This window comes from Xenopus tropicalis, chromosome 8 (assembly GCF_000004195.4).
Source record: "Xenopus tropicalis strain Nigerian chromosome 8, UCB_Xtro_10.0, whole genome shotgun sequence".
In the NCBI taxonomy this organism is placed as follows: Eukaryota; Metazoa; Chordata; class Amphibia; order Anura; family Pipidae; genus Xenopus; species Xenopus tropicalis.
Genome location: NC_030684.2, coordinates 74190121 through 74216128, shown reverse-complemented (window position 1 = coordinate 74216128; position 26008 = coordinate 74190121). Strand labels below are relative to the sequence as shown.

The window sequence follows — 26008 nt, the reverse complement described above, 5'->3', positions numbered from 1 at the left end:
TTCTGGTGCACATGGTGTGTCACATGGTGGTAGCATTTCAAATACTACACCAGGGATTTTTCATTGTAGTTGTCAAATTCAGCTGTAATTCTGTAGTTTTCCTCATCCCTTCCAATCCCATTGCCCCTCCCTTAACAAATACACTTTAGGTCAGGGGTGCCCAGACTTTGTCCCCGGGAGACCTACTTTGACTCCTCCCCAAGAAGTACGTACGCATTCCCATTAAACGCACTGCACTTCTGAATCCCCTGGCTTAGATGCAGTCTACTGAAAATTCACAGGGGATCCACTGGTGGACTGCGATCGACGCATTGGCCACGTCTGCTTTGGGCTGTTACTCTGATTTTGCGCACTTAGGCACCAGTAAATTTAAAGTGTTGCTCCACCAAAAAGCTGTTTTTTGCAAAAGTGAAGAAATATTCTAAGCAAACTTTCTAACATTAACTATGCTTTTAACTGGTTTTAAATTTTATTGATAAATGCGGTTATTACAAATCATTTTAAAGAAATATTTTTTAAATGTATATTGAAAAGTTACTTGGTTACTAAGCAAAAGTAACATAGTAAGTTGGGTTGAAAAAAGACATCCATCCATCACGTTCAACCATGATGCCTATATCTAACCTGCCTAACTACTAGTTGATCCAGAGGAAGGCAAAAAACCCCATCTGAAGCCTCTCTAATTTGCTGCAGAGAGGAAAAAATTCCTTCCTGACTCCAAGATGGCAATCGGACCAGTCCCTGGATCAACTTGTACTAAGAGTTATTTCCACTCCACATAACCCTGTATTCCCTCACTTGCTAAGAATCCATCCAGCCCCTTCTTAAAGGTATATAATGTATCAGCCAGCACAACTGATTCAGGGAGGGAATTCCAGAACTTCACAGCTCTCACAGTAAAAAATCCTTTCCGAATATTTAAATAGAACCTCCCTTCTAAACGGAGTGGGTGCCCTCGTGTCCGTTGGAAGGACCTACTGGTAAATAAAACATTAGAAAGGTTATTATATGCTCCCCTTATATATTTATATATAGTTATCATGTCACCTCTTAAGCGCCTCTTCTCCAGTGTAAACAGACCCAACTTGGCCAGTCTTTCTTCATAACTGAGACTTTCCATACCCTTTACCAACTTAGTTGCCCTTCTCTGGACCCTCTCTAACTCAATAATGTCCCGTTTGAGCACTGGAGACCAAAACTGAACAGCATATTCTAGATGGGGCCTTACCAGCGCTCTGTAAAGGGGAAGAATAACCCCCTCCTCCCGTGAATCTATACCCCTTTTAATACAGCTCAAAACCTTGTTTGCCCTTGCAGCTGCTGCCTGGCATTGCTTGCTACAGCCAAGTTTATTATCTACAAGGACTCCAAGGTCCTTCTCCATTATAGATTTGCCTAGTGCAGTCCCATTAAGGGTATACGGGGCTTGCATATTTTTACATCCCAGGTGCATGACGACCTTACATTTATCCACATGAAATCTCATCTGCCACTTAGCTGCCCAGATTGCCAGTTGGTCAAGATCCTGCTGCAAGGATGTCACATCCTGGATAGAATTGACTGGTCTGCAGAGTTTTGTGTCATCTGCAAACAGGGCTAAGATTGGCTATTAGGCAGCCTCTATACCCACACTATCAGCTTACTGGAGGCTTTATTTGGTAGTAAATCTTGCTTTTATGCAACCAAAACTTGCCAACAAGCCAAGAATTCCAAAATTAGCACCTGCTTTGAGGCCACTGGGAGCAACATCCAAGGGGTTGGAGAGCAACATGTTGCTCACGAGCCACTGGTTGGGGACCACTGATGTATAGGGTGAGGGTATACACTGGCTGTACCTTGCGACATGAGACACAAGGAGTCTCTGTAATGTACATCTGCTTGTTAAGCAGATTTATAGTACATGTATTCTACAAAAAAATGAACCATGTACATAAGTATAAAAAATAACCTAATAGCAAAATGTCATGCTATTAATGTCCACTAACTGCTTACATGGGCAGGTCAAAGTCAAAATGTTTTATTTCAAGCACTATGCTTTTTAAGAATCATGCATTAAACGCTACAGACAAAATACTCAGGGACTGAAAACTGTACAGCAGCACAGGTCCAGTCTTCTTGAATGTTTGCAGTTCTCCTTTAGAGGCAGATCCCTCACCTACAAGAGTGTTGCACTGACCTGATCCTATCCAACCTACATGCACCCTCTTAAGGGAAGGGAAAAACCTTTAGAGATGCTTAATTTCACATGGATCTAGTTAGCAAAAAGATATTTGTTTTTGGTCAAACTAGGAAGGGGGAAGCTTAGATGGGAACTGTTCTTGTTGGCAACTATGAAAAATGTGGGTTTATTTGTTACCTGGCACAAATGGGAGCTCTCAGCACTGGGAAAAAAGATGACAGCTAGTGATGAGTGAATTTTTTCTCCAGGCATAGACACTTGGCAAATTTCTGCATTTCGCCATTGGTGAATTGTTTTGCGAGACTTCAAAGAAAATTTGTTGTGCATCAAAATAGGCACACTCGCATCTAAATGTGCAAGGGCGACAAAAAAAATCAAACACGTTTTGCAGATATTTTGCTAATTTTTCGGCAAAGCAAAACGGGACATATTCGCTCATCACTAATAATTGCACTTTTTATTTAAATATTGGGCTTGGAGGCTCTAGTGGTCGTGGTGCTATAGCTGCTAACAGAAAAACTGTTTTGTTGCCTGGCATATGTTTGAGTTGTAGTGAACAATAAAATTGCACTTTTGCACACCTCCTAATGTCTATGCACTGGCCTTATACGATTAACCCTAGAGTTGCTGACTTTCCCTTGAGCCACAAATAAAATGCAATCAACTCAGCCGCCACTTAAAACAAAGAAAGAACGTTTATTACAAGAATGCTTAATTGTTTAGGTTCGGATCCCCTGTAATTATTTTTGTATTATTGCTAGCAGCCACCATGGCAAACCGCATTTATTTTTTGATTTGTCTGTGACCTGCACATAATAGAACTTATTTCTACAATCGTATCCTTCACTACCCAACACCTTTCTCGATTCTACCTCCTCCGCACACTCCACAACCGGCTGAGTTTCGCGTCACCGCGCTTATATAACTAAAGTGTGACGTCACGATCCCGCGAGATGAGACTGTGATGTGACTCTAGTGAGAGCGGGCCTTCTGGAACCGAGGAATTGGACGTCAAAACGGCGTTGTGAATCCTTTAAAGAGATTATTATCAACACTTAATTAAGAGGTAGCGTTTCTGGGTACAGACACATTACCCGATATTGTCAATCTATGAGATCAGTTAAAAGGAGACACGAACGGCCGGAGATGTATGAACATGCCGAGTGACACCATAATAAGTCCCAGTAATAGCTCACAATGTTGCACAGGATAAACAAAGGATAATAGCAAATTGGGAGATCGATAAATAGAGCAATTATACGGGTGGAAACCCCTCTAAACATGAAATTACATTTTTCTCGGCCTGGGCTCAGGAGGGATTGGGGATGGAGCAGAGTCATTGAGGCTATTGCTGTAATAACACATTTTCATCCCACCTCACAGCTGTATTTATTCTAGTGATGTGGCAGGAACACAACACAATAGTCGCGTATTCATAGCGTATCTTATTTAAAGAGGGTACATTTCTCAGAAATATCTGCTTTTTCCTCAACTAATATTGCCACATATGATAGCAGCAACATATGTTAACCCACATTTTGGTACAGCACGTCAGAGCTTTGGTCAGATGGGAATGTATGAAATGAAACCCCTTGAATCTCATTCAGACTCAATACATGTGATATCTAGGTGTCCTTGTGAGCTCCTGGATCCAGTTTTATCCAACTGCACTTCCACAGAAATGTGACATTTGCACAAAGCTAAAATTTCACTCCAAACACAAAAAGTGTAATGAGATAAGGCTGTTGGGAGGAGGACAGCATCAGTGAGCCAATGCATTCCATATCTATAGATTTTTAAAGAGTAAAGGGAAGTTAATCTTTAATTTCCTGCTCTGGTACAGGTAATGTTTCTCTGGCAGCATATTTCAGGAGAAACAGTCTATACTTCTCCATACTGCCTGTTACAACCAAGATTTTATGTCCCAGGATTTCAAATTTTCCCGGAATTTTAATGTGGTCCCTTTCAGGCCACCTGCATTTTTTTTCTTTCTCAGATTTAATGTTTACCTGGAATGTATGCTGTTCTGATATGGCCCCCTGGGAAACGTAAAAATGGGGTTCTACTGCAAGACAGATTTAATAACATACATAGAGAGCATTTTTACTCTTTGGTTGTACTGGCTCTATATTTTTTTAATTTCATCAAACTGATAATTTAAAAAGTAAAGGTCCCCATACACTGGCAGATCCGCTCGCTTGGCAATGTCACAAAGCGAGCGGATCTTCTCCCAATATCCCCCACCTACGGGTGGGCGATATTGGGAGAGTCCAGGGTAATCCGATTGTTTGGCCCTGGGGCCAAACTATCAAATTATAATGACGGGCAAAGGTAAAGTCGGTCCAGGGACGACATCAACGAGCCGATGCGGTCCCCGATCCGACTAGATTTTCTAACCTGTCCGACCGAGATCTGGCCGATTTCAGGCCAGATATCGGTCAGGCAGGCCCGTTGGAAGTGCCGATACACGGGCCGATTAGCTGCCGAATCGGTCTAAGGGACCAATATCAGCAGCTACTATCGCCCAGTGTATGGGGACCTTTAGTCTTCCAACCATCCTTCATCTGTTGCTTCTGTACTTTTTTTGTGTTCTAGATATCACTTCTACTCGCTAAAAATGGCAGAGACAGATGTAGATAATGAACTACTGGACTATGAAGACGATGAGGTGGACAACCAGGCTGGAGTGGATGCTCCTGACATAACTGTCAAAAAGGAAATGAAGGGATCATATGTATCCATTCATAGCTCTGGTTTTAGAGACTTTTTGCTCAAGCCTGAGCTGCTTCGTGCCATTGTAGATTGTGGCTTTGAACATCCATCAGAAGGTAAGAGAAGGGAAATGGGAATCTGTTAAAACTACAAAGGTCTGGTAATGTTGTCGCTGAGTTAAAATGATAGTTGGAGTGTTAATTCTGGTAAAATGAGAAGCTAAGTTTGGCATGAGCATATAGCTCATATTTTTGTATATCATCTTCTAGGTTTAGTAATGTGATTATTGCAGGATAAGTTAAGCACATACTTCCACCCCCCCCCCCCCCCCATATAGTCACACAAAGGCCACCTTCCCAAAGCACTAGGCATGCTCTCAGTGCTTCTATTTAAAATGTGTCCCTGTATGTGACACCACTTCAGAGAATTCATGTCAGAATGCTGTCACTGTCATTTTTTTTGTATATTTTACATATGAAAATTTTATTTACTCCAACAATTCTTGTCAAACCCACTGCTAAAGTAATTAATATACCAAATATGTATAATTACTGTATTTAAGAGTTCCCCAGTAGTATACTTTTTTTAATGAAGCCACTCCTGTTAAATATTTGTTCCAGGAGACTGCCTGGCAGGATGATAGGCACACCCTGTGCCTTTATGCATTTTGTTTCCTAAAGAAAAGTTTTAGACATCAGCTAAATGCTGTTCCTGTATAAATAGTCATCTCGTCCACTAAAAAAGCAAAATTAAAAATAACACAATTGTTGAAACCAGAGCTTTGAGCAGCCAACATTGTTGACAACTGGTGTTGCCCTATAAATGGTTTACATGGAAGCCCAATTTTTTTTTTTTAATCTTTGTTTAAAGTCCCTGTGTGTGCACTCTATTCTTCATTTACATAAACTCCTGGCCAGCACCTGGGGCAGTTGATTGTTTGTAGGGAGTGCTCCTTTTGTTTCTTTTATTTATTTATATATATATATATATATATATATATATATATATATATATATATATATATATATATATATTGAATAATCAGTCTACTACATGGCATATGTTTGCACTTCATTAATACATGGAGAGTTTTCCCCATTTACTGTTGAATTGATACTTATTTATCAAAGCAGCATTTCAGCACCAAGGTTTCATTATCCATATATCAGTCCGAAAACCTACATTGAAAGGAATATATGAAATTTGATTCAAAATTTGTGTATCTAACTGTCATATACGACACCTTTATTTTGCTTCAACTTTCTTTTTCCTGGTGGCTACTACTGTGCATTTGTGTTAATAATAGAGAAGCGGATTCAAACAAGTTATTTACTAAATCTTTATTGAAAAGATTTGCATTACAAACTCAAATTGTAATTGAGAACTGAAGGGGGGTGCCAAATGTTAGGTAAGTACTTCTAATCGATTATTGGGTTTTGCCGGCCGGAGACCCTGGGCTAGTGCTCCAGTTCACTAAAAACTGCACTAGTCCAGGTTACTGCTGTTGGAGTGCCACATTTCAATTTTCTCTTGCTTCTTGAATCTTTCCTGTAGTCCCAGGTTGAGAGTGTGTGCACAGTAGACTGAAAAGCTAAATTAGAAGCAAAGAGATGGCTTTTTACTCTACCAGTCTTTTTATTCTACTGAGCATGCACACCTGGACCAGGCTGTGGAGAGGATCCAGGATGAAAAAAGTTGGTGAAGTGGCACTCCTACTTTAGTAAATTTGGGGGGGCTTTTCAACTTCCCTTCTTAGCCTTCTATGCAGGTTTTCTGTGGAAATATACTGAACTACTTACTAAGCCTTCACAATAATAACTCAGGGTCTCATCAATCAATATGGTGGTTCTAAGCGCAAAACACAGAAACAAAGAACCGCAATAGTGAACGGCTAACTCCTATCCCCTGTCCTCAATTGGCAAGTCTGGTTTCTACTTACAAGGTCCTCGTGATAGCATGCATATCAACAGACAGTGCCAGTTTCTCCTTCCTTCACTGTTCTAGTGATTGATCCTGCTTCAGACATTCCATGTGTTCAGTTTTAAATCCTAGTTCTTATGTCCTTTGCAAAAGCAGTGCGTTCTACTAGAAATCAAGTCACAAATGCTATGGGGGCTGGGGGTAGCAAGCAGAAAGGTGTAGCCAGAGGAAAATGTATCCAAATGTTATTTTATTCAATACATGCTAAGAGCCCAACATGTTTCGTACGTTCTACGTACTTCCAGTAGGGGAGTTTCCCACATTACATTTTTAATAGATTAAAATACTTGATGCCATAAATTATGCAAATAGTTAAAACATGCGGCACAAAGTTATTCTTTTAAAAAGCATTGGAGATTCAATGTCAATATTCAAACCTAGAGGTGTCTTAAGCCTATCCAAAACGTTTCTTCTTGGGATATTTTTTTGTACATTGTTGCCACCACACCAGTCAGGTTTTATGGCAAATCCCTGTATGTTTAAAGAGGGAAGTTATGTTTATCTTTAAAATGTGTCCTCAGACTATGTGTCCTCAGTCCATTTTTGATATTCCTTATATGTTCACATAACCTCACCTCATCAAGGACCAGGTGGTTCTACTCACATATTGCAATTTACACAGACATTCCAATAAATAAATGGTTTCTTGTTTCGCAGTTGATCAAGTCTATCATTTGTAACATCTGAAATATTTTTATAAACTTTTCGTTTCTTTTTTTTGGTCTCTACAAATTTTACATTTATTACATTTAAAGAAACCTTTTAATTTGCTTTGTTGTAGGAAATTAAACTGAGGTTGTTCCTGGATTTCTGTGGGGAGGCTACTTGGCGCTAAAATAATATATAGCAAACCACAAACATATATTCCTTTATCAGAAAGGTCTATGTAAATACAGCCATAAGCACTCACAGAAACGCTGCACTGACTTCTCTGTGAAAAGATTTGTTGTGTCTGTAATTCCTGTGCCAGAGACACCCAGCTTTCTGCTCTCTCCCCTCTCCTGCTCCCCCCTCCCTCAAGAATGCTAAGAACTCACTCCCCCCCCCTTAGGAATGTGGATCTGAGCCAATCAGCAGGAAGCTGACTCATAGGGGCACATTTACTAACCCACGAACGGGCCGAATGCGTCCGATTGAGTTTTTTTCGCAATGATCGGTATTTTGCGATTTTTCGGAAAATTGTCGTAGCCATTCCGAAAGTTGCGCAAAATGTTGCGATTTTTTCGTTGCGTTAAAACTTGCGCAAAAGTCGCGACTTTTTCGCAGCTTTCGCGCTGAGTACGAAAGATTCGGATTCATTCAAGCTTCAGTATGGTGACTTTTCTTGGGCCAAGTTGGAGCTGCAGAGTGCCATTGAGTCCTATGGGAGGCTTCCAAAATCATGCTAAGTCTGAAAGTTTTGCCCGCCGCTTACGAGCACTCAATACGAAAAAGTCGCGACAAGATACGAGCGAATCGTAATGGCTATGAAAAACTCGCATTTTTTTGCGCAAGTCGTAATGGTTACGAAAAAGTTGTGACAATTTCCGAAAAGTCGTAAAGGCGACGAAAAAAATCACAAAAAATACGAAAAAGTCGCAAAATGTTCGTTTTCCAATCGGAATTTTTCCAATTCGGATTCGTGGGTTAGTAAATGTGCCCCATAGTCTTACAAACTAAGCATGTACACTTAGCCTCGGTACAGGAGTGAGGCATTATGGGAACTTTCTTTACACAGCTCAGAGTTTTTTCTTCCTGTTTGCGTTCTGATCATCTGAACAGGAGAAATATGGGGAGACTTAAAGGAGAAGGAAAGGCTAAGTCACTTGGGGGTGCCAAAATGTTAGGCACCCCCAAGTGACTTACATGACCTACCTTGTACCCCGGGCTGGTGCCCCCGTTAGGAGAAAACAGCACCAGCCCGGGGCACCTGTAGACACCGCTTCCTCCTTCCTTTGCGCGCTGCTGCCGAAATCCGTGGGCCGGCGCATGCGCAGTAGAGTGAAAAGCCGACTTTAATGTTTAAGTTCGGCTTTTCACTCTACTGCGCATGCGCGCGCAAGCGAGGAGGAAGCAGGTAGCGCCGGCAGCTGCCCCGGGCTGGTGCTGTTCTCTCCGTACGGGGGCACCAGCCCGGGGTACAAGGTAGGCGTTCTAAGTCACTTGGGGGTGCCTAACATTTTGGCACCCCCAAGTGACTTAACCTTTCCTTCTCCTTTAAGGGCACTATTGAGACAACTGAAGGTATGCCTGCAGCTTGAGATTAACTCTTTATTAGCCTTTCCTTCTCCTTTAAGCTTAGAACCACCTTATGAATTGATGAGACCCTGAGTGACTATTGTGAAGGCTTAGTATCTTGATCATTCAGTAAGCAGAACGGAATCCTGAGGGTTTCTATTCTCCTGATGGTGCTTTGCTATTTGCAGTTTATATATTTCCACAGAAAATCCACATTGAGGACTAAGGGGAGAAATTGAAAAGCCCCCCTGAATTTTGTGTTTGTTATTTTCATAGAGTGGAAGATAGGACTCACTATTGTATGGTGCTGCTCTCACCGTAAACTAGTGCTGTGTATTTAAGTTTTATTTGTTTCACTCCGACATTAGTACCTGGGCCACTGCATTTCTTAGCAAACAGGAGGGCCAGCCTAGGGTGGTCTCACATAAGTGATTATAGCTTTCTTTCTGATTTAAATTTTCCTATGCATCTTATACTTGTGTTGTGCTGCTTCCTGTTTAAAAAATGTCTGCTGCCCAGGGGGGAAAAAAATCTTTGGTAAATAAAGGTACTAGAGGCCAAAAAATGAACAGTTTTATGATCAGCATAAGGAACTAGGTTCTTTGTATGGTGCTAAAACAGACAGTCAATATCTTGCTCTGTCAAACGAGATTATGGATTAGCCACTTCTGAGCTTCCAAAGGGGTTAAATCTGTACATTATATTGTTGTTATGCAACATTTAAGAGACAATTCCACAGACATGCTCATTTATAAAGTTTATTTTCAGTTTTTTCACCACACTGAAATCATTGGAGGTACATGTATTGCTTACCCTAATGCAATTTCTGTCCATGCAGTAGTTATTTAAGTTATTATTTCAACCCGCTCTGGGTACTTCTGTACCTTATCAAACAAGCAGGTCTAATATGTTAAATCTTGCTGAACACAAAGACAGTTTCAGTAGTTTTTATTCGGTTAAATGAAAAGGAAATTGAGTTGGGAATTTACAAAACTGTTATGATATATATTTGTTTAATTTTGAAGTTAATTTAAAATTTGTTTCTATACTTTCTGTACAGTTGACACTGTTTTCCTGGTGTGCAGAAGTGCAGAGAGTTTAAACCACTAGATTCTGTTTTTAATATGTTATGTAAATAAAACTTTTGAATGTTTTTATTAATATACCTTGGAAAGTTGATTACAATTTACATTATGCAAAAGAAGGGCAGATAATAATTTAAAGTTTTCTTCTGTGGTTTTAATGTGTGTTTGAGTAGAGGGCATTTTTTATGTAATATCTGTATTTCTGTTTGTTTTCTTTCCTATAGTACAACATGAATGCATACCCCAAGCAATTCTTGGTATGGATATTTTATGTCAAGCAAAGTCTGGCATGGGAAAAACAGCAGTTTTTGTGTTAGCCACATTGCAACAGCTGGAACCTGTTACTGGGCAGGTGAGTGTTAAGGAACAAAAAAACAAAATTAAAAGTAAAGTCACGTTACTTTTAGTTAAGATGAAAATGAGCAAAAAATCACCAGTCCACCGAGATGCCCTTTGCATAAAAACGCCTCCCTTCTCCAAGTTTGTCTGTGAGATTAGAATTAGCCCATTATAAAAACAATAAGTAAAAAGGCGAAAATGTTCCGCACAAAAAAGGTTCTAATCCTGAGGGCATACTTTCTTTTGAAAAGTAAAATATATAACTAAACAAAAGCTACAATTATGGAGAGAATTTAGATTGTCTGAAATAAATAATTGAAAGGGAAATTCACAATAAAAAAAAAACAATGATTGGGGCCCAAACTAGCAAAATCTTATCATCTAATACTTTACAACTTGCGTGAGTACTAGTAGTTCTCTTAAAAAATTACTTTTTAAAATGGTGTAGACCCTATTCCTGTTAGCGATCTGGTGGGTTTAATTGTGCTTCTGGAAAGAGATGTTATTAGGAAATGCATTTTGCCTGTAGAGTTACCTGGGGATGTAGATGCTATGTCATTGGCAGTATCTTACATCCTTTGCCAGTGATGTAGTAACTGTGCTATTGGCAGGAAAAGGGTTAAAGTGCTATCTGGTGGCTGAAGCTTAAAGGAAAAGTAACACTAAAAATTTTAGAAAATACCTGCTAAAACTTGGCTTCTGGTCATTTGAAACAGGGCGATGCAGCGAAGAATTCAAACAACGGGAAGCCGGGAAGTTTTAGCAGGTATTTTCTAATAAAGCATTAAAAATAATAAATGGTGTGCAGGATAGGGCAATTATAGGCAGGGTAGAATAGATTTTTTACTTAAAAATTTTTAGTGTTACTTTTCCTTTAGCTACCCTAGTAAAAAATTTAAACTCCATGCAGCTCCTTGCCATTTATTGTCCAGTATGCTAACTCAAGACAAGTGCATATATTTGTTGCTGTGTGAAAATGCACTTAGGTGACATTTACAATCCAAAATATTGTATTTTCTGTTGTTTTTGTAGTGTTGACTGTCCCTTTCCTTGGATTGTATTGTAGGTCTCTGTATTAGTCATGTGTCACACAAGAGAGTTGGCTTTTCAAATCAGTAAGGAGTATGAGAGATTCTCCAAATATATGCCTTCTGTTAAGGTAAGGAATATGTATGTAAATCTGTCTGGTTTTAAATTTCCATGGCTTGTTAACTCTTGTTTGCCTAAATATGATGTGCCTTTCCAATGGAAAAGAAAAGGTACCCATCAGACATTTTTTTCTATAATGAACAGTTATTTTCCTTGTGGTGTTTAAGTGTGCAGCACTTTCATAACAATTCTTAAAGGAGAAGGAAAGGCAAAGTCACTTGGGGGTGCAAAAATGTTAGGCACCCCCAAGTGACTTTAATTGCTTACTTTGTACCCTGGGCTGGTGCCCCTGTTAGGAGAGAACAGCACCAGCCCGGGGTAGCTGCAAGCGCTTCCTAAAATTTTGGCACCCCCAAGTGCCTTAGCCTTTCCTTCTCCTTTAAGTTCATTTGCTCTTTAGAGAGCACTGTATTATAGAGTTTGATCAGAATAGCAGCAGCATGCCAACTACAAACCATACAAATAAATAAATAAATATATGCAGATAAGTAGACGAGAATGAAAAACTTGTGAATATTTCTTCTGATGAATATAAACCAGTCTTATTTGCCTGCTGATCAGTACATGTGTAGGTAAGAGGGCAACTTAAACAGTCTGTCTTTGGCCTGTGGGTTTGCCCCTTTCTGTCCTTTTAACTTTCATTTCCTTATGAAAAAAAGTAATATTTTCTTTATCTGTCCCATATTGCAGAAATGTTTTTTTCCTCTTTAGTTTGTGGGGATGGCAGTGACTGGCAGCAGTGTAACATTTTGATAAACAGATGCAACATTGTGTTTAAATCATACAGCTTCTGCAATCTCACAATACTTCTAAACCATATACATACATCCTATAATCTAATAATAAGTGGCAAGTGGAAGGGGCCAGAAGGTTTCTTTTGTAATGGATAGTCCAAAATTACTACGGGTTTATTTTATATAGTTAAAGGATCAGTAATGTCAAAAAGTGAAAATGTTTTTTTTTTTTTACATTTAACATTTTTATCTTTCTACCTAGATCCTTCAAATAAACTATTTCTTGGCAACAGTTGTCCTATTTTTTATGAAAGAGGTTTTCATACCTTAGGGCAGTGATCCCCAACCAGTGGTTCATGAGCAACATGTTGCTCCCCAACCCCTTGGATGTTGCTCCCAGTGGCCTCAAAGCAGGTGCTTATTTTTGAATTTCTGGCTTCTAGGCAAGTTTTGGTTGCATAAAACCCGGTGTAATTGCCAAACAGAGCTTCCTTTAGGCTGCCAGTCTATATAGGAGCTACCAAATAGCCAATTAAAGCTCTTATTTGCACCCTCAGGAACTTTTTCAATGCTTTTGTTGCTCTCCGACACACTTTCTATTTGAATGTGGCTCACGGGTATGAAAGGTTGCGGATCCCTGCCTTAGGGCATTCTCATTCTTTTTTCTCAGCAGATCATCCACCAGGTGTGAAGTTACCCTTACTCCCTTTGGCACCTATTTATCCTCCTGTGTCAGAACTCAACCCTCTGACACATCTTATCCATTACATGCCTTCTAAATCTGTGGCTCTTTTGCAGCAACACAGTGCAGTGTAGGGCAATGGTGCCTAATATTTTAATTACTTTAAAACACTCATTTTTTTTAGTGTTATTGTTTCTTTAAAGGTATTTGACTCTCTACTGTCATTGCTTTCCCCTGTTTTTCTGTTTTTTTTCCTTGTCTTTAAAATTACACTATGTCTTTCAGGTGGCAGTATTTTTTGGGGGGCTTGCTATTAAGAAAGATGAGGAGGTTCTGAAAAAGAGCTGTCCCCACATTGTGGTGGGAACACCAGGGCGAATGCTGGCGCTTGCAAGAAACAAGACTCTGAATCTGAAACACATCAAACATTTCATCCTTGATGAGTGTGACAAGATGTTAGAACAGCTAGGTGAGTAATTAAATGCAATACATGCCTAAATAAGCCAAAGGCAAAATGTCTTTCTTTTTTGGATTTACAACCTTCTTTAGGGAAATATACCACAGGAAGAAGTATATTTTGAATATTTTGTGTTTGTCATATGGGTTCTTATATTAAGGTGAATACAGCAGCCCTTTAAAGGAAATGTAACACTAAATTTTTTTAAGTAAAAAAGCTATTTTACCCTGCACCAATAAATGTCCTATCCTGCAAACCACTTAGTTTTTTAAATGCTTTAATAGAAAATACCTGCTAAAACTTGGCTTCCTGCCAATTGAACTATGGCGATAAGGCGAAGGAAGGAGCTGCATCCACTATGCGACGATCGATTGATCGAGCCTAGCCTTCTTTCTGTATAGGAAGGAGTCAGGCTAGGCTCGATCAATTGATCGTCAAATAGTGGATGCAGCTCCTTCCTTCGCCTTATCGCCGTAGTTCAATTGAAAGGAAGCCAAGTTTTAGCAGGTATTTTCTATTAAAGCATCTTAAGTTGCCTTGCAAGGCAACTTAAGATGGCTTCAGAAAACCAAAGCGACGCATGTTTTTCCATGGGTGATTTACACTGGTAGGAAAGCATTCAGGAAAGTAATTGCCCATGCTGGAGAAGATTTATCACGGAGCGACTAATCTCCTCATGTGTCATGTTTCCTTTTTTAAAGTTGAGATGGGTGGAAATTCCCCTCTCATTCACTGTTATTTACTCTGTTTTTCTTTTTCCAAAACCCATAGACATGCGCAGAGATGTACAGGAAATTTTCCGCATGACACCACATGAGAAGCAGGTTATGATGTTCAGTGCCACACTGAGCAAGGAGATTCGCCCGGTTTGCCGCAAATTTATGCAAGATGTAATTACCAACTCCTCATCTTCTTCCTCCTCCTCCCTCATTCCTCAAGCAGCCCCTGGCTGACAACGCTAACTAAGGGACTGTTTTTGAAAGAAGCACCAAGCCAAACTCAGGCATTACTACCCTGTGTGGCACTGAAACAACTTTTTCATTTTTTTGTTCTACACAAGCCTAAGTGCAAGTTGGGTCACGCACATTTCCCATTGCTGCACTTTTTAATTTTCATGTCCCCTGTCATGTGCTACAGAAGTGACACATAGGCTAAATACAAAAATGTTGATGTGACTAAATCATAGCATTCAACCTGCCATAAACTGGTGTGCTACAATAACACCAGCTAGTCACTCCAGAAAATTGTCACTATCCCTTATGATGTGTCACACCAAATACAAATATAATTACCAAGCTACAAATGGCTCTCTAGCAACACAACATCTTGAGAGTCATACATTTATTTGACGCACATGTGACAGCTTGTGGCCTGTAAAGCAAAGCACCATACTGCATTTTTTTTTACACCAAACTAAAACCCATTTTTGGTTTCAAATGCCAGCTTTATCACATTCTAAACAGATTTTGTGACACAAGCCAAAACTGTTTAGGCTCCCTCATTGCAATTTTTTTTCTGGCAAATCCTATCAATAGATATCTTTTTGCTAATTCTCTGATGTTTATCATCACAAGAGTGCCTAGCCTTAAAATGGCGCTCTATGATTTTTAATTTTTCCATGCAAGAAAAAAATGCAGCTTATCTTTGTGACTCCATCAACGTGTCACATAATTATTTTTTTTCCGTAGTTCTGAGCCAAACAGAACCACATTATTGGGACTTTTTCATTCTCTTTAATTTCCTGATCACTGTTGATCAGTGACGAAGGAAAGATTGAATGTTAAAGTTCCCTCAGATTTACCTTTAGTATTGGGGGCTAGTGAAATACTTCTATACCAATCAAAAGAAAAAAATGCATGAACAGGGAAAAGCAGAGAAAAAGCAGAAAAAAACTGATATTAAGAAAGTGAAGCTTACCTTCCAGAGTATGAACTAATATTTATAAGTAAGGGATCAGATACACTACATAAAGATACAGATTGTTGGTTGATATAGCAAAAGAATTGGTTATTGGTGTGATATAGCGCAGGTAGAGCAGAAACAAAAACTAAAGCTGTGTAAGCAGAGGGTGTGGAAATGTATGTTAGCTATAGATGTCATTCAGGGACTAATATAAAAGTGGATAAGGGGTGGGGTTGATTAGAATGACAAAAAGGAAAAACAAGTAGACTGCAAAAAGAGAAAGTTGGGTGGAATGATTAGCTACACAAATTATTTAGATAACCTGCCAACTGAAAGAAGATTATCTCTGCATGTTACAGAATTAAGAGAGTGAAAAGGGCTAAAACTCTTGGCTATTAGAGAAATAGAAGTTGTCATGTAAGCAAAGTGTAGTTAAAGGCACACCATGTTAAAAACAAACCCATTTTCTTTCTAAGGCCGGACTGACTCTACATTAGGGGTTGATCAATAATGATTATTGGTTTTATGAATTAAATTGCTTCAGAACCATATCTTCCTGAATCAATTAAATTCAACTGAATACCCATGGAAACCCATGCATGTGGTTCATATAAATTACGGATGCATCGAATCCAATTTATTTGTATTCGGCCGAACCCCGAATCCTTCATGAGAGATTCAGCTGAATACCCAACCGAATCTGAAATTGCATATGTGCGGTGAAAAAATTTCAACTTCTGTGTTTACATGACCAAAAGTTACGAGATTTTAAGGATTCGGGTTTGGCCAGGAGCGTGGATTCGGCCAAATCTGAATCCTGACAAAAAGGCCGAATCTTAGCCAAATCCCGAAATTGAATCTTGGATTTGATGCATCCCTAATATTGATATTGATTAAAGGGAAATTAAATATAACCATTGCCCATAGCCTAGAGTTTGATAGCTCAGACCGGAAGTTCTTTTTGGGATCTGAGATACCAATTCACTCTAGGTAGAAATAATTATAAAAAGTGATTTTTGATCAAATTAGCCTTAAAATTTGGTGAACTTGATAGCCTAATTTAACCAATCAATCAATAAATCAATCAAAATTCTATCAAAAATGAAATGACTAGGAATCTTACCAGAAACCATCAGGATTCCCCATTCAAACTATAAATACTAAATACCACCTATATAAGTATATGCATCTAGTCACCGACTAGTTGGCATTTTATACTGTATTAGAGTGCATGAACAGATAAATATACCTAATGTAAACCTGCACTTTCCAGACGTGTATGTACAATAAGCAAAACTTAAACATATTGAATACAACTTAATGATGTTAGAGTAAGTTTGCTTTATGATATATGAAAAGTGTTGGTTTATGTGTCCTTGCATGTACTCTTAGGCCAAAGCACAATGGGGTTCTCTATTGTTGTTCCCTATTGGCTCAGTATGAAATGTAAGTAAATTATTGAACAGGTATGCCCAACAGTTGCTAATTAAATCTATCGTAAATAATTTGCATAGCATGTATCAAAGAGAGTGTGGGACAACAAAAGTGTTTTCTCCATACTTTCATTGGTACATTTGCCTGCTTCTGTTACACCAGAGCAATATGCAATAATGTCTTGCCCAGGAAATATACAGCATAAAAAACTTAATGAACCAAATGGCCACTTATGGCTGAACAGAGACCGTTCTAGGCTTAGGACATTTTATTTTTCAAACACTTTATCAGTATTACAAATGGTTGGTTGTGCCCTTGACATCCAGCAAATGAAAGCTAGCATCTGACTTCTGATATTACCTAAATTTAAATGGGTCCTGTTGCATTGTATGTGACTCCAAACAGGGTTTCTTTGAAAGGTATAAAATGCATGTATGCTCATACCCAATGGCACCTGTCATTTATTTTCTAGTGGGCCCTCATTTAGTATCACTGCAATATTGTGGGGCATTAATGTAATAGTGGCATAAAGAGACTAAAAGCAATAATAATTTGAAAAAAACTGAAACTGCTTTTCCTACCCATCAAACTATTGCAACCTCAGTTTGGTATTGCAAGTTGGCACTGCATATATAAAATGTGATTCCCTACAAGTATACAGTGAAGAAGCAGGCCTAGCTGTTTACACAGAAAGAGTTACTTTATAAGCTAGTGTATATTGCTGTGGAGTAATGTAATAAAAGCTGCAAAGTTTGTACTATGTCTAGGAAGTCATAGGAACTAAAGAAATTTTGTTTTCAAATAGGTGCTCAGTAAAAGCCACTAGGAAATTGGTTAACATGGCTTACTAGAAATGATGTGCAACTTTTATTATGGTACCTCTTTAAATGTGGAAATAGGCTCCTTCCCTGCAGCATCTATTCTTTTCAAAAGTCTCCCTGTGTCCTGACCTGCCATAAATTAGCAGAGTTCTAAGGGGGTATCTTTCTCCTGCCTTCTGATCCTCTTCTGTTAGAGTGCCAACACAGACCTTGTTGGAGCATGCGCAGTTGAATCCATGTCCTGATTCAGCTTCAGCTGTGCATGCTCCTGAAGGATCCAGACTGACAACTGAGAGAAGAGATTCAGAAGACGGACAGATGATGGTGCAGTTAAACTCAGCATGCAGCTGTGAAGATTTATTGCAGGTTAGCACACAAGGAGACTTCTGAATAGAATAGCTCTTGCAGAGAGGGAGCTTGAGGGGGGTGGGGCTTAGTTTTTCTTTAATGCAAACAGCCAGTTAGAAATACTTTATGTTTATGTCCTTAGTGAAAGGACAGATGCACTTTCACTAAGGGCACATGCATTAAGTATTTCTAACTGGTTGTTTGCATTAAAGAAAAACTAAACCCCACCCCATTGCCAGCGTCCCCCCCCCCCCCCCCCCCCAAAGCGCCCTCTTTGCAAGAGCTATTCTGTTCAGACGTCTCCTTGTGTGCTAACCTGCTACAGCTGCTAGAGCCCTTTGTGCCCTTAGTGGTAAGGCAGCATGCCTAACTCTTACAGGCCTTTGCAGGCCTAAAGCCACTGGGTGTCAATTTCTGAAGTGATCATAGGGGCACAGTAAATTTAACTTGTGTTGAAAATTCTACCTATTAGATTTTTTTTTAGTTTTGCCTAATTTTTTTGCCATCATAAAGCACTAATTGTATATGTAAGCTTCCTCTCTTATTACGGCAATTTGTTCAGAGTTCCTTATCTACATTTGAACAAACAGACCACTCCCTTCCATAAGCTGTAGCCTTTGAGCGGCTCATTATCAGAGGGCTTCTCAGTGGATGGATAATTTGTTTCATTGGCTTTTTTTCTGCTCGCCTGAAGCAGGGAGTGCTAAAGTGAAACTGATTTCTTTTTCTCACAGATGTTTCTTAATTAAAACAATGGGAAAAATATATGTTCAGCATAAGCCCTATTCATTGAGCATCTGTTAAAAAGGGGTGTCCCTTTAAGCAAACTTGTTTTTATGTCAGGAGCTAAAAGGTTTTCTGTTTTTATTTATATATATATATATTAATTTTTTTTATTTTCTTACCTGGGAAAGTAATGGTACCTTAGGATGCAGTCATTAATACTGTTTTGTACTGAAAAATAATATAGCTCAATTTTATATTTACCCTTTGCAACTCCTGTGACATACAACATGTTTGTAAAAGTGCCAACTCCAGGCTTTTTGCAAAATGAAGCTTAAGGGTGAAGACACACACAGCTACTTAGTAGCGGCTACTTGTAACGGCTACTAAATGCAAGAAAATCCCCTGCCATATAAAATACCAAGAATTGCGTCTGCTAAAACACTCGTAGAGACAATTATCAGTAAATGATCAGCATTGTCTATTTTAGTAGCTGTGACTAAAGTAGCTGCTACTAGTAGCTCCGTGTGTCTTCACCCTAAAGTGTTGGAATTTAGCACCCCATTTTTTATGTACAGAGGCACTAGATCATTCCAAATATATGATAATCAGAAAGATGCATACAGACTTGCTGTGGCTAATGGGAAGGTGAAGACAAACATGTATTGGTAACAAAAGTACGAATATTGTGTTCCACTATAAAACTGTTAGAAATATTTAAATTGACCACCAATACTGGAAACTAGTTAATAAAATGTTTAGTTATACCTCTGCACACTTAGTTATCCCCTAGGGAGAGCTGCAAGGGAGTGTGCCAAGGTATAAGCCAAGGTTGTAGTTGCACTCTCTTAGGGATAAGTGTCATTTTTTTTGCGGTTATACAATTTAGTGAGTCGCAAATGTAGGAAGCAGCCCAGCTTAGTTAGGGCAAGTTTGAAAATTGGGGAGCTATCTGAACCATGAATACATTAAATAAAGAGTAATTCACTGTAGGGTGGGCCTGATTCTTTGTTTGCATGCACATGAACATCTGTAAGTGCCTGAAATCAGCTCAGCCTCCAACATGTCCTTATTTTGCTCAGTGGGTTGCTGTCAGGTTAAAAAATGGTGGTGTAAAATCTGATTGTGTTGGCACATATGCCAGCAGAGTACATGTGCTAAATTAATAAAAGCTGGACAAGAGAATAAATACTGAAACACTAATTTTTAAACTTTCTGCTAGGTGTAGCAGTGATGATTCAGAGGTACAGTGTAACTGGTGCTAATAGCTGTTTATTTGTATGCATCCATTCACCTGTAAATTCTATTTGTTGGAGATATTTAACTCAAAGCCGTATGGTGAAGCACAGATATACAATACAATGTAAATATTGTGGAAATCAAACCATTCTGATCAAACATTATGATTGCGCTGTAACATCAGATTCCATAATGCTAAGTTCGGACTTTTTTATGAAATTGTATGAAATGTTTTGTCTTCACTTGACCATTAGTACTGATTTTATGATTTACTAATTGTACAGTTGCATGCATAATCAATAAGTTGGCCCTGTAGGTCCTTAAATAGGAACTGTTGCAAAAATGTCATATCACATGGAAATAAGATATAATCTTAATATAATCAGAGAATACTGTGCTGTTTCAGAAATGAAGTTCCTCAGCAGTCTGTTGCCCTTCATGCAGGAGTCAGTCAGATTTTGATGGACAGTTAGAGCAAGTGCATTGGTGTGTGCTTTTTTGCCTAGGCAATGTAGTCTAGAGCTGTCTTTCTAAATACACAACTCTGATACAAAGCTGCATGTAGAGAGAGTGGATAGATTGTCAGAAATGGTACAGAATTTCCAGCTGATTATATTTAGATAGTTTCTTATTTACATGAGATGAAGCTTACATGAAATTTTAGTTTTCTTGATAGTTCCCTTTTAATATTTGTCTGATAAGAAATCGTGCTACTATATTATCCCATCACATGGCATTTATAACACAGCGTTAATACAATCTGTGTGGCTTTTGCATTTGTAAATCCCATTATTTTAATAATAACATTGTCATATTTTTATATTTATTGAAGTTGATCACATTTTGTTCTTTAATGAGGGACAACTGGTTTGAAATAGTTTAATATTGGGCCTCATTTGCTATTCAAGTGGAGCTGCTAGAGAAAAAAAACATTTTGCACCTTTGCATGTGTTTAAAGGAAAAATGCACAGATATAGTTGTTTTTAATTGTTTAGTGACGGCTGTGCCTATTACACTTGGGTATAACTCACATAACTGACTGCACGCTGTGCCTGCAGGTATTTTGCATTACAAAAATTGCACTATTGAGCATGTAAATATATGCCAATGTCCCCCTAGTACTGGTTATTTTGAACACATAGGCAATTGTGCAGAAACAAATACACAGGGTTTTTTGTGAAATATATTACTGCATTACTGAGAATAAAACAGGGCAAATTATCAGTTTTTGCTGTTTGCCAAGTACCATGTTTAGGAAATGAGGCCCATTATCATTCATTTTCAGAAGTAACTCCATTTAATGCATCAGGGAATCTCATGTACAAGAAACCTGTAGATTTGAACCATTCTGGATTGCCTTCCTATCAAGGTAGATGTAGGTACCACTGATCATGGAGTTACTGTGCCATGTTACCTAGTCCCATCGGTCAGAAGTCTTATGGGTTATAGAAATCTTTTCTGCACTCCTTGCAAGTAATAGAAATTCACAATCATTTGAGCAGAAAGCAGGCCCCCTCCCCTTACTGTGTAACCCTTAATTTCCCACCCAACCCCCTCCTCCAGCCAATGGAAATCTTCGTGGATGATGAAACAAAGTTGACACTTCATGGACTGCAGCAGTATTACGTCAAACTGAAGGACAACGAGAAAAATCGTAAGCTGTTCGACCTTTTGGATCTCTTGGAGTTCAACCAGGTTAATAATATTTTCTTTTTTGCATTGCTGTTAATGGTTCTGTGCATATTATAGCTGGAATTTTTGTGGTTTAGACTAGATTTCTATTGTTATTCTAATACATACTCTTAAAATAGAAGATAGCTAAACAGTCTACAAAATGGCCCTTGCCTGCTTGCTGTGATTGTGAATTACAAGATTTATATAGTGTAAGTGAAGTTTATTTTACTTGACAAACAATAGAAAAGAATTTTGAATTTTTTGTTAGGTTCCCTTTAAAGGAGAAGGAAAGGCTAAGTCACTTGGGGGTGCTAAAATGTTAAGCACCCCCAAGTGACTTGAATCGCTTACCTCGTACCCCGGGCTGGTGCCCCTATTAGGAGAAAACCAGCACCAGCCTGGGGGCGATGCGCTTCCTCCTTCCACCTTCGTTAAGCCTTGACTGTGAGTCAGGCGCATGCACAGTAGAGTGATAAAGCCGACTTCTCTGTTAAAGTTCAGCTTTTCACTCTACTGCGCATGCGCGCACGGCGAAGGAGGAATCGCTGCAGGTACCCCGGGCTGGTGCTGTTCTCTCCGTACAGGGGCACCAGCCCGGGGTAAAAGGTAAGCGATTCAAGTCACTTGGGGGTGCCTAACATTTTGGCACCCCCAAGTGACTTAGCTTTTTCTTCTCCTTTAAGTTGTGTTGTTTCTCCATTTGGAGCTTTTCTGTGGCAGAGTGAGTACAAAATAAAAGGAACAAGCTGCATTTTTTCATTCTTTTCCTTGTGGTGGAAAGAATGAAAGATCCACCGCAAGAACTGTATGAAGAGATTCTTGTAAGAGCCCTTACTGCTCTTATGGCATTTATGAACCAGTGCCCCATGGTTTGTGAACTACCGTTATGGATTTGCTAAGGCTAAACAAGAAAATAAAGTGCACCTGTAGATGTGGTTGTATTTAGAGCGAAGCGGGTATTGTAGTGATAGTTCAGCATATACTTAAAGGAACAGTAACACCAAAAAATTCAAGTGTATAAAAGAAATTCCAATATAATGTCCTGCTGCCCTGCATTGGTACAACTGGTGTGTTTGCCTCAGAAAGACTACTATAGTTTATATAAGTAAGCAGCTGTGTAGCCATGGGGGCAGCCATTCAAAGGAGAAAAGGCACAGGCACATAGCAGATAACAGATGAAACACTATTGTATTCTACAGAGCTTATCTGTTATCTGCTATGTAACCTGTGCCTTTTTTCCAGCTTGAATCGCTGCCCCCGTGGCTACACACCAGCTTTTATAATATATAAACTATAGTAGAGTTACTGTAGCAAACACACAACTTTTACCAGTGCAGGGCAACAGTACATTATAAATAAAGTTCAAAGAACCCGGAGAGTACCATTGTATGCAGTGAAACAGTGTAGTTTTATTGAGACATCTTATAGCACAACATGTTTCGGCTCACCAGCCTTCCTCAGGTGCTGGTGAGCCGAAACATGTTGTGCTATAAGATGTCTCAATAAAACTACACTGTTTCACTGCATACAATGGTACTCTCCGGGTTCTTTGAACTTTATTTGTAAGCTACACAGCCAGCACGGGGGCTGCTACCTGTTGAGGAGTACTTACTGAGTAAACTAGAAGCTACGGTAGGACTTTTTGAATTTTTTGGATATCAACAGTACATTATATTTCATTTACTTTAAAAAATCTTTGGTGTTACTGTTCCTTTAAGGCATTGAAATGTTTTTGTTTGTATTTGAAAATAAGTTCTATGGCATAAGTGGTATTTTGAGTGCCAAAGCTAGTGATCCTGAGCTGTGCTATATGCTTATGTCAGGTGTATGCCTACAATTTGAGGTTTGCCATCGTATGACTTAAGACAAGCATCCTCAAACTACAGCCAGATCCGGCCCCTGCTTTGTCCTCACCCCTGGCAGCGGGGAGCTGGGAGATAGAGAACGGAGCAGAGAGCAGGAGGCTGCAGCGGGGAAACTTGGAGAGGGAGGAGGCAGGAGTGTGCTGTAGTTTGACCCCGCAGTGGGGAGCAGGCAATGAGAGAGGGCCATAGTTGGAGGACTATAGTCCTGCCCCCCCAACATTGTGAGGGGTCATAAACTGGCCCGCTGTTTAAAAAGTTTGACTTAGGATGACTTTGAATTGGTGAGCTGCATCTGGGTCCCATATTTTTAATAAACTTTTACACAGGTGGTGATCTTTGTGAAATCAGTCCAGCGCTGCATCGCACTTGCTCAGCTACTAGTGGAACAGAACTTCCCAGCCATAGCGATTCACCGTGGCATGTCACAAGAGGAAAGGTAGGAAGAAAAAACTAGGATTTTTTTCTTTTCAAAGCAGAAAGATTTATAATTTCTCTTATGTGAAATTTGCAGGCTCTCACGCTATCAACAATTTAAGGATTTCCAGAGGCGAATTTTAGTTGCTACAAACCTGTTTGGCCGTGGAATGGACATTGAGAGGGTTAACATTGCTTTCAACTATGATATGCCAGAGGACTCTGATACGTACCTGCACAGGGTCTGTATTCATGGCATTAGCCTGTAGCACATCTGTATCTTTGTGAGTGGTTCATTTACTAACAGTCATTCTTATGACAGGTGGCTCGAGCTGGCAGATTTGGTACAAAAGGTTTGGCTATTACATTTGTCTCTGATGAGGGGGATGCTAAAATTCTAAATGAAGTTCAAGATCGTTTTGAAGTTAACATCAGTGAGCTGCCTGATGAAATTGATATCTCCTCGTACAGTGAGTTTGCATTTTGAGTGTTCCTTTATAACACTATTGCATAGTTGATGTATGCCTTCTCTCACTTAAAATCTTTACAATATTTGTGATTTTGGTGCTTCAAAATCAATAACTTGGTTTTACAAAGATTGCTAAAGTATGTTTGCCTTCGTTTCTACTTAATCTGGTCCTATCACTTAGTGAGGATATAATAACAGTAGCATGTTGACCTGGTTCTGTAAGCCCGCATTATTCAGGGGGCCAATGACCTGATCATCCTGATTGGGTCTGTGTGTGGGTTGCCAAATCAGGCAAGATGTTAAGGCATATAGCTATACTTGCCTAATAAATTAGCTTGCCTTTAAATTGTGGTGCGCTCAAAGAATTTTGTGCTACGCACACCTGCACACACAATTTATTTTTTTTCCGGACACAGACAAGAAATTAGAGGGAACATTGTTTCAAATCTATTTTAAAGGAGAAAAAAAGGTAAAAACTAAGTAAGCTTTATCAGAAAGGTCTATGTAAATGCAGCCATAAGCACTCACAGAAATGCTGCACTGACTTCTGTCAAAAGATTTCTTGTGTCTGTAATTCATGTGCCAAAGACACACAGCTCTCTGCTGTCTCCTCTTTCCTGCTCCCCCCTCCCTCAAGAATGCTAAGAACTCACTCCCCCCCTTTAGGAATGTGGATCTGAGCCATTCAGCAGGAAGCTGACTCATAGTCTGAGCATGTACACTTTGGTCTCGGTCTAGGAGTGAGGCATTATGGGAACTTGCTTTACACAGCTCAGCGTTTTTTCTTCCTGTTTGGCTTCTGATCATCTGAACAGGTGAAATATGGGGAGACTTAAGGGCACTATTGAGACAACTGAAGGTATGCCTGCAGCTTGAGATTAACTCTTTATTAGCCTTTCTTCTTCTTTAACTATAGAGGAGGGATTCTAAACCTATGGTTTATGACCCAAAAATTGGTTTCCATGCTGTTTCACAATCCCGCTAAATAATGTTTTTTGTTTGTGAAGCCAATTGTGCAACATAATTTGAGCCCCCAAGAAAAAAATTTTAAGAACCACTGCTCTTCTTTCAGTTGAACAGACACGGTGAACCTGAATCTATTCTGCTTCCTGCGTGCTGCTTCCCTCTGCATTGGTTTTCTTCTAAGCGTGGGAAAAGGAACTCACCAGCCAAAATGTCACCGAAAGAGCCTGGAAGACTTTCTTCATCCAGCCCACATCTGTGTATTGTACATTGAACACAGCAGCACACGTCTTTAAATTCCCTTTAAGGGTCCTGCAGACTACTGCAACAGTGGTTAAAATAACATAGTAGAAACTTCCAGAACCCATATAATCTAGTTCCATTTCTGTTGGTATTAATAAAGGAGCAGTGCTCTGTGGGTTTCTGGTATAGTGTTGTATTTGATTAGTTTTATACCGTATCCAGTGAGGATCAACTTTTGTTTAGTAACACTGCTGTGACCGGTGCTGTCACTGACTTGTATTTTGTGAATTTATGACAAGAACATGTCACAAAAAAATAAAAGTTACTACAGATGTGATGTAATTTTATTTTTCATTGTTGGCTAAAGTAACTATACAAA

At 39.2% G+C, this 26008-nt stretch overlaps 1 protein-coding gene across 1 annotated transcript; it reads left to right on the top strand.

Annotated features, from left to right (window-relative positions):
* Positions 1–3164: 3164 nt before the first annotated feature.
* ddx39b (DEAD-box helicase 39B) lies at positions 3165–25961 on the top strand. Its single transcript, NM_203741.1, is given in 11 exon segments — positions 3165–3245; positions 4775–5007; positions 10398–10525; positions 11579–11671; positions 13363–13546; positions 14306–14424; positions 21565–21696; positions 23867–23976; positions 24052–24196; positions 24277–24424; positions 25496–25961. Coding segments are annotated over 10 exon segments (1287 nt in total). The 5' UTR covers positions 3165–3245; positions 4775–4796; the 3' UTR covers positions 25513–25961.
* Positions 25962–26008: the final 47 nt, after the last annotated feature.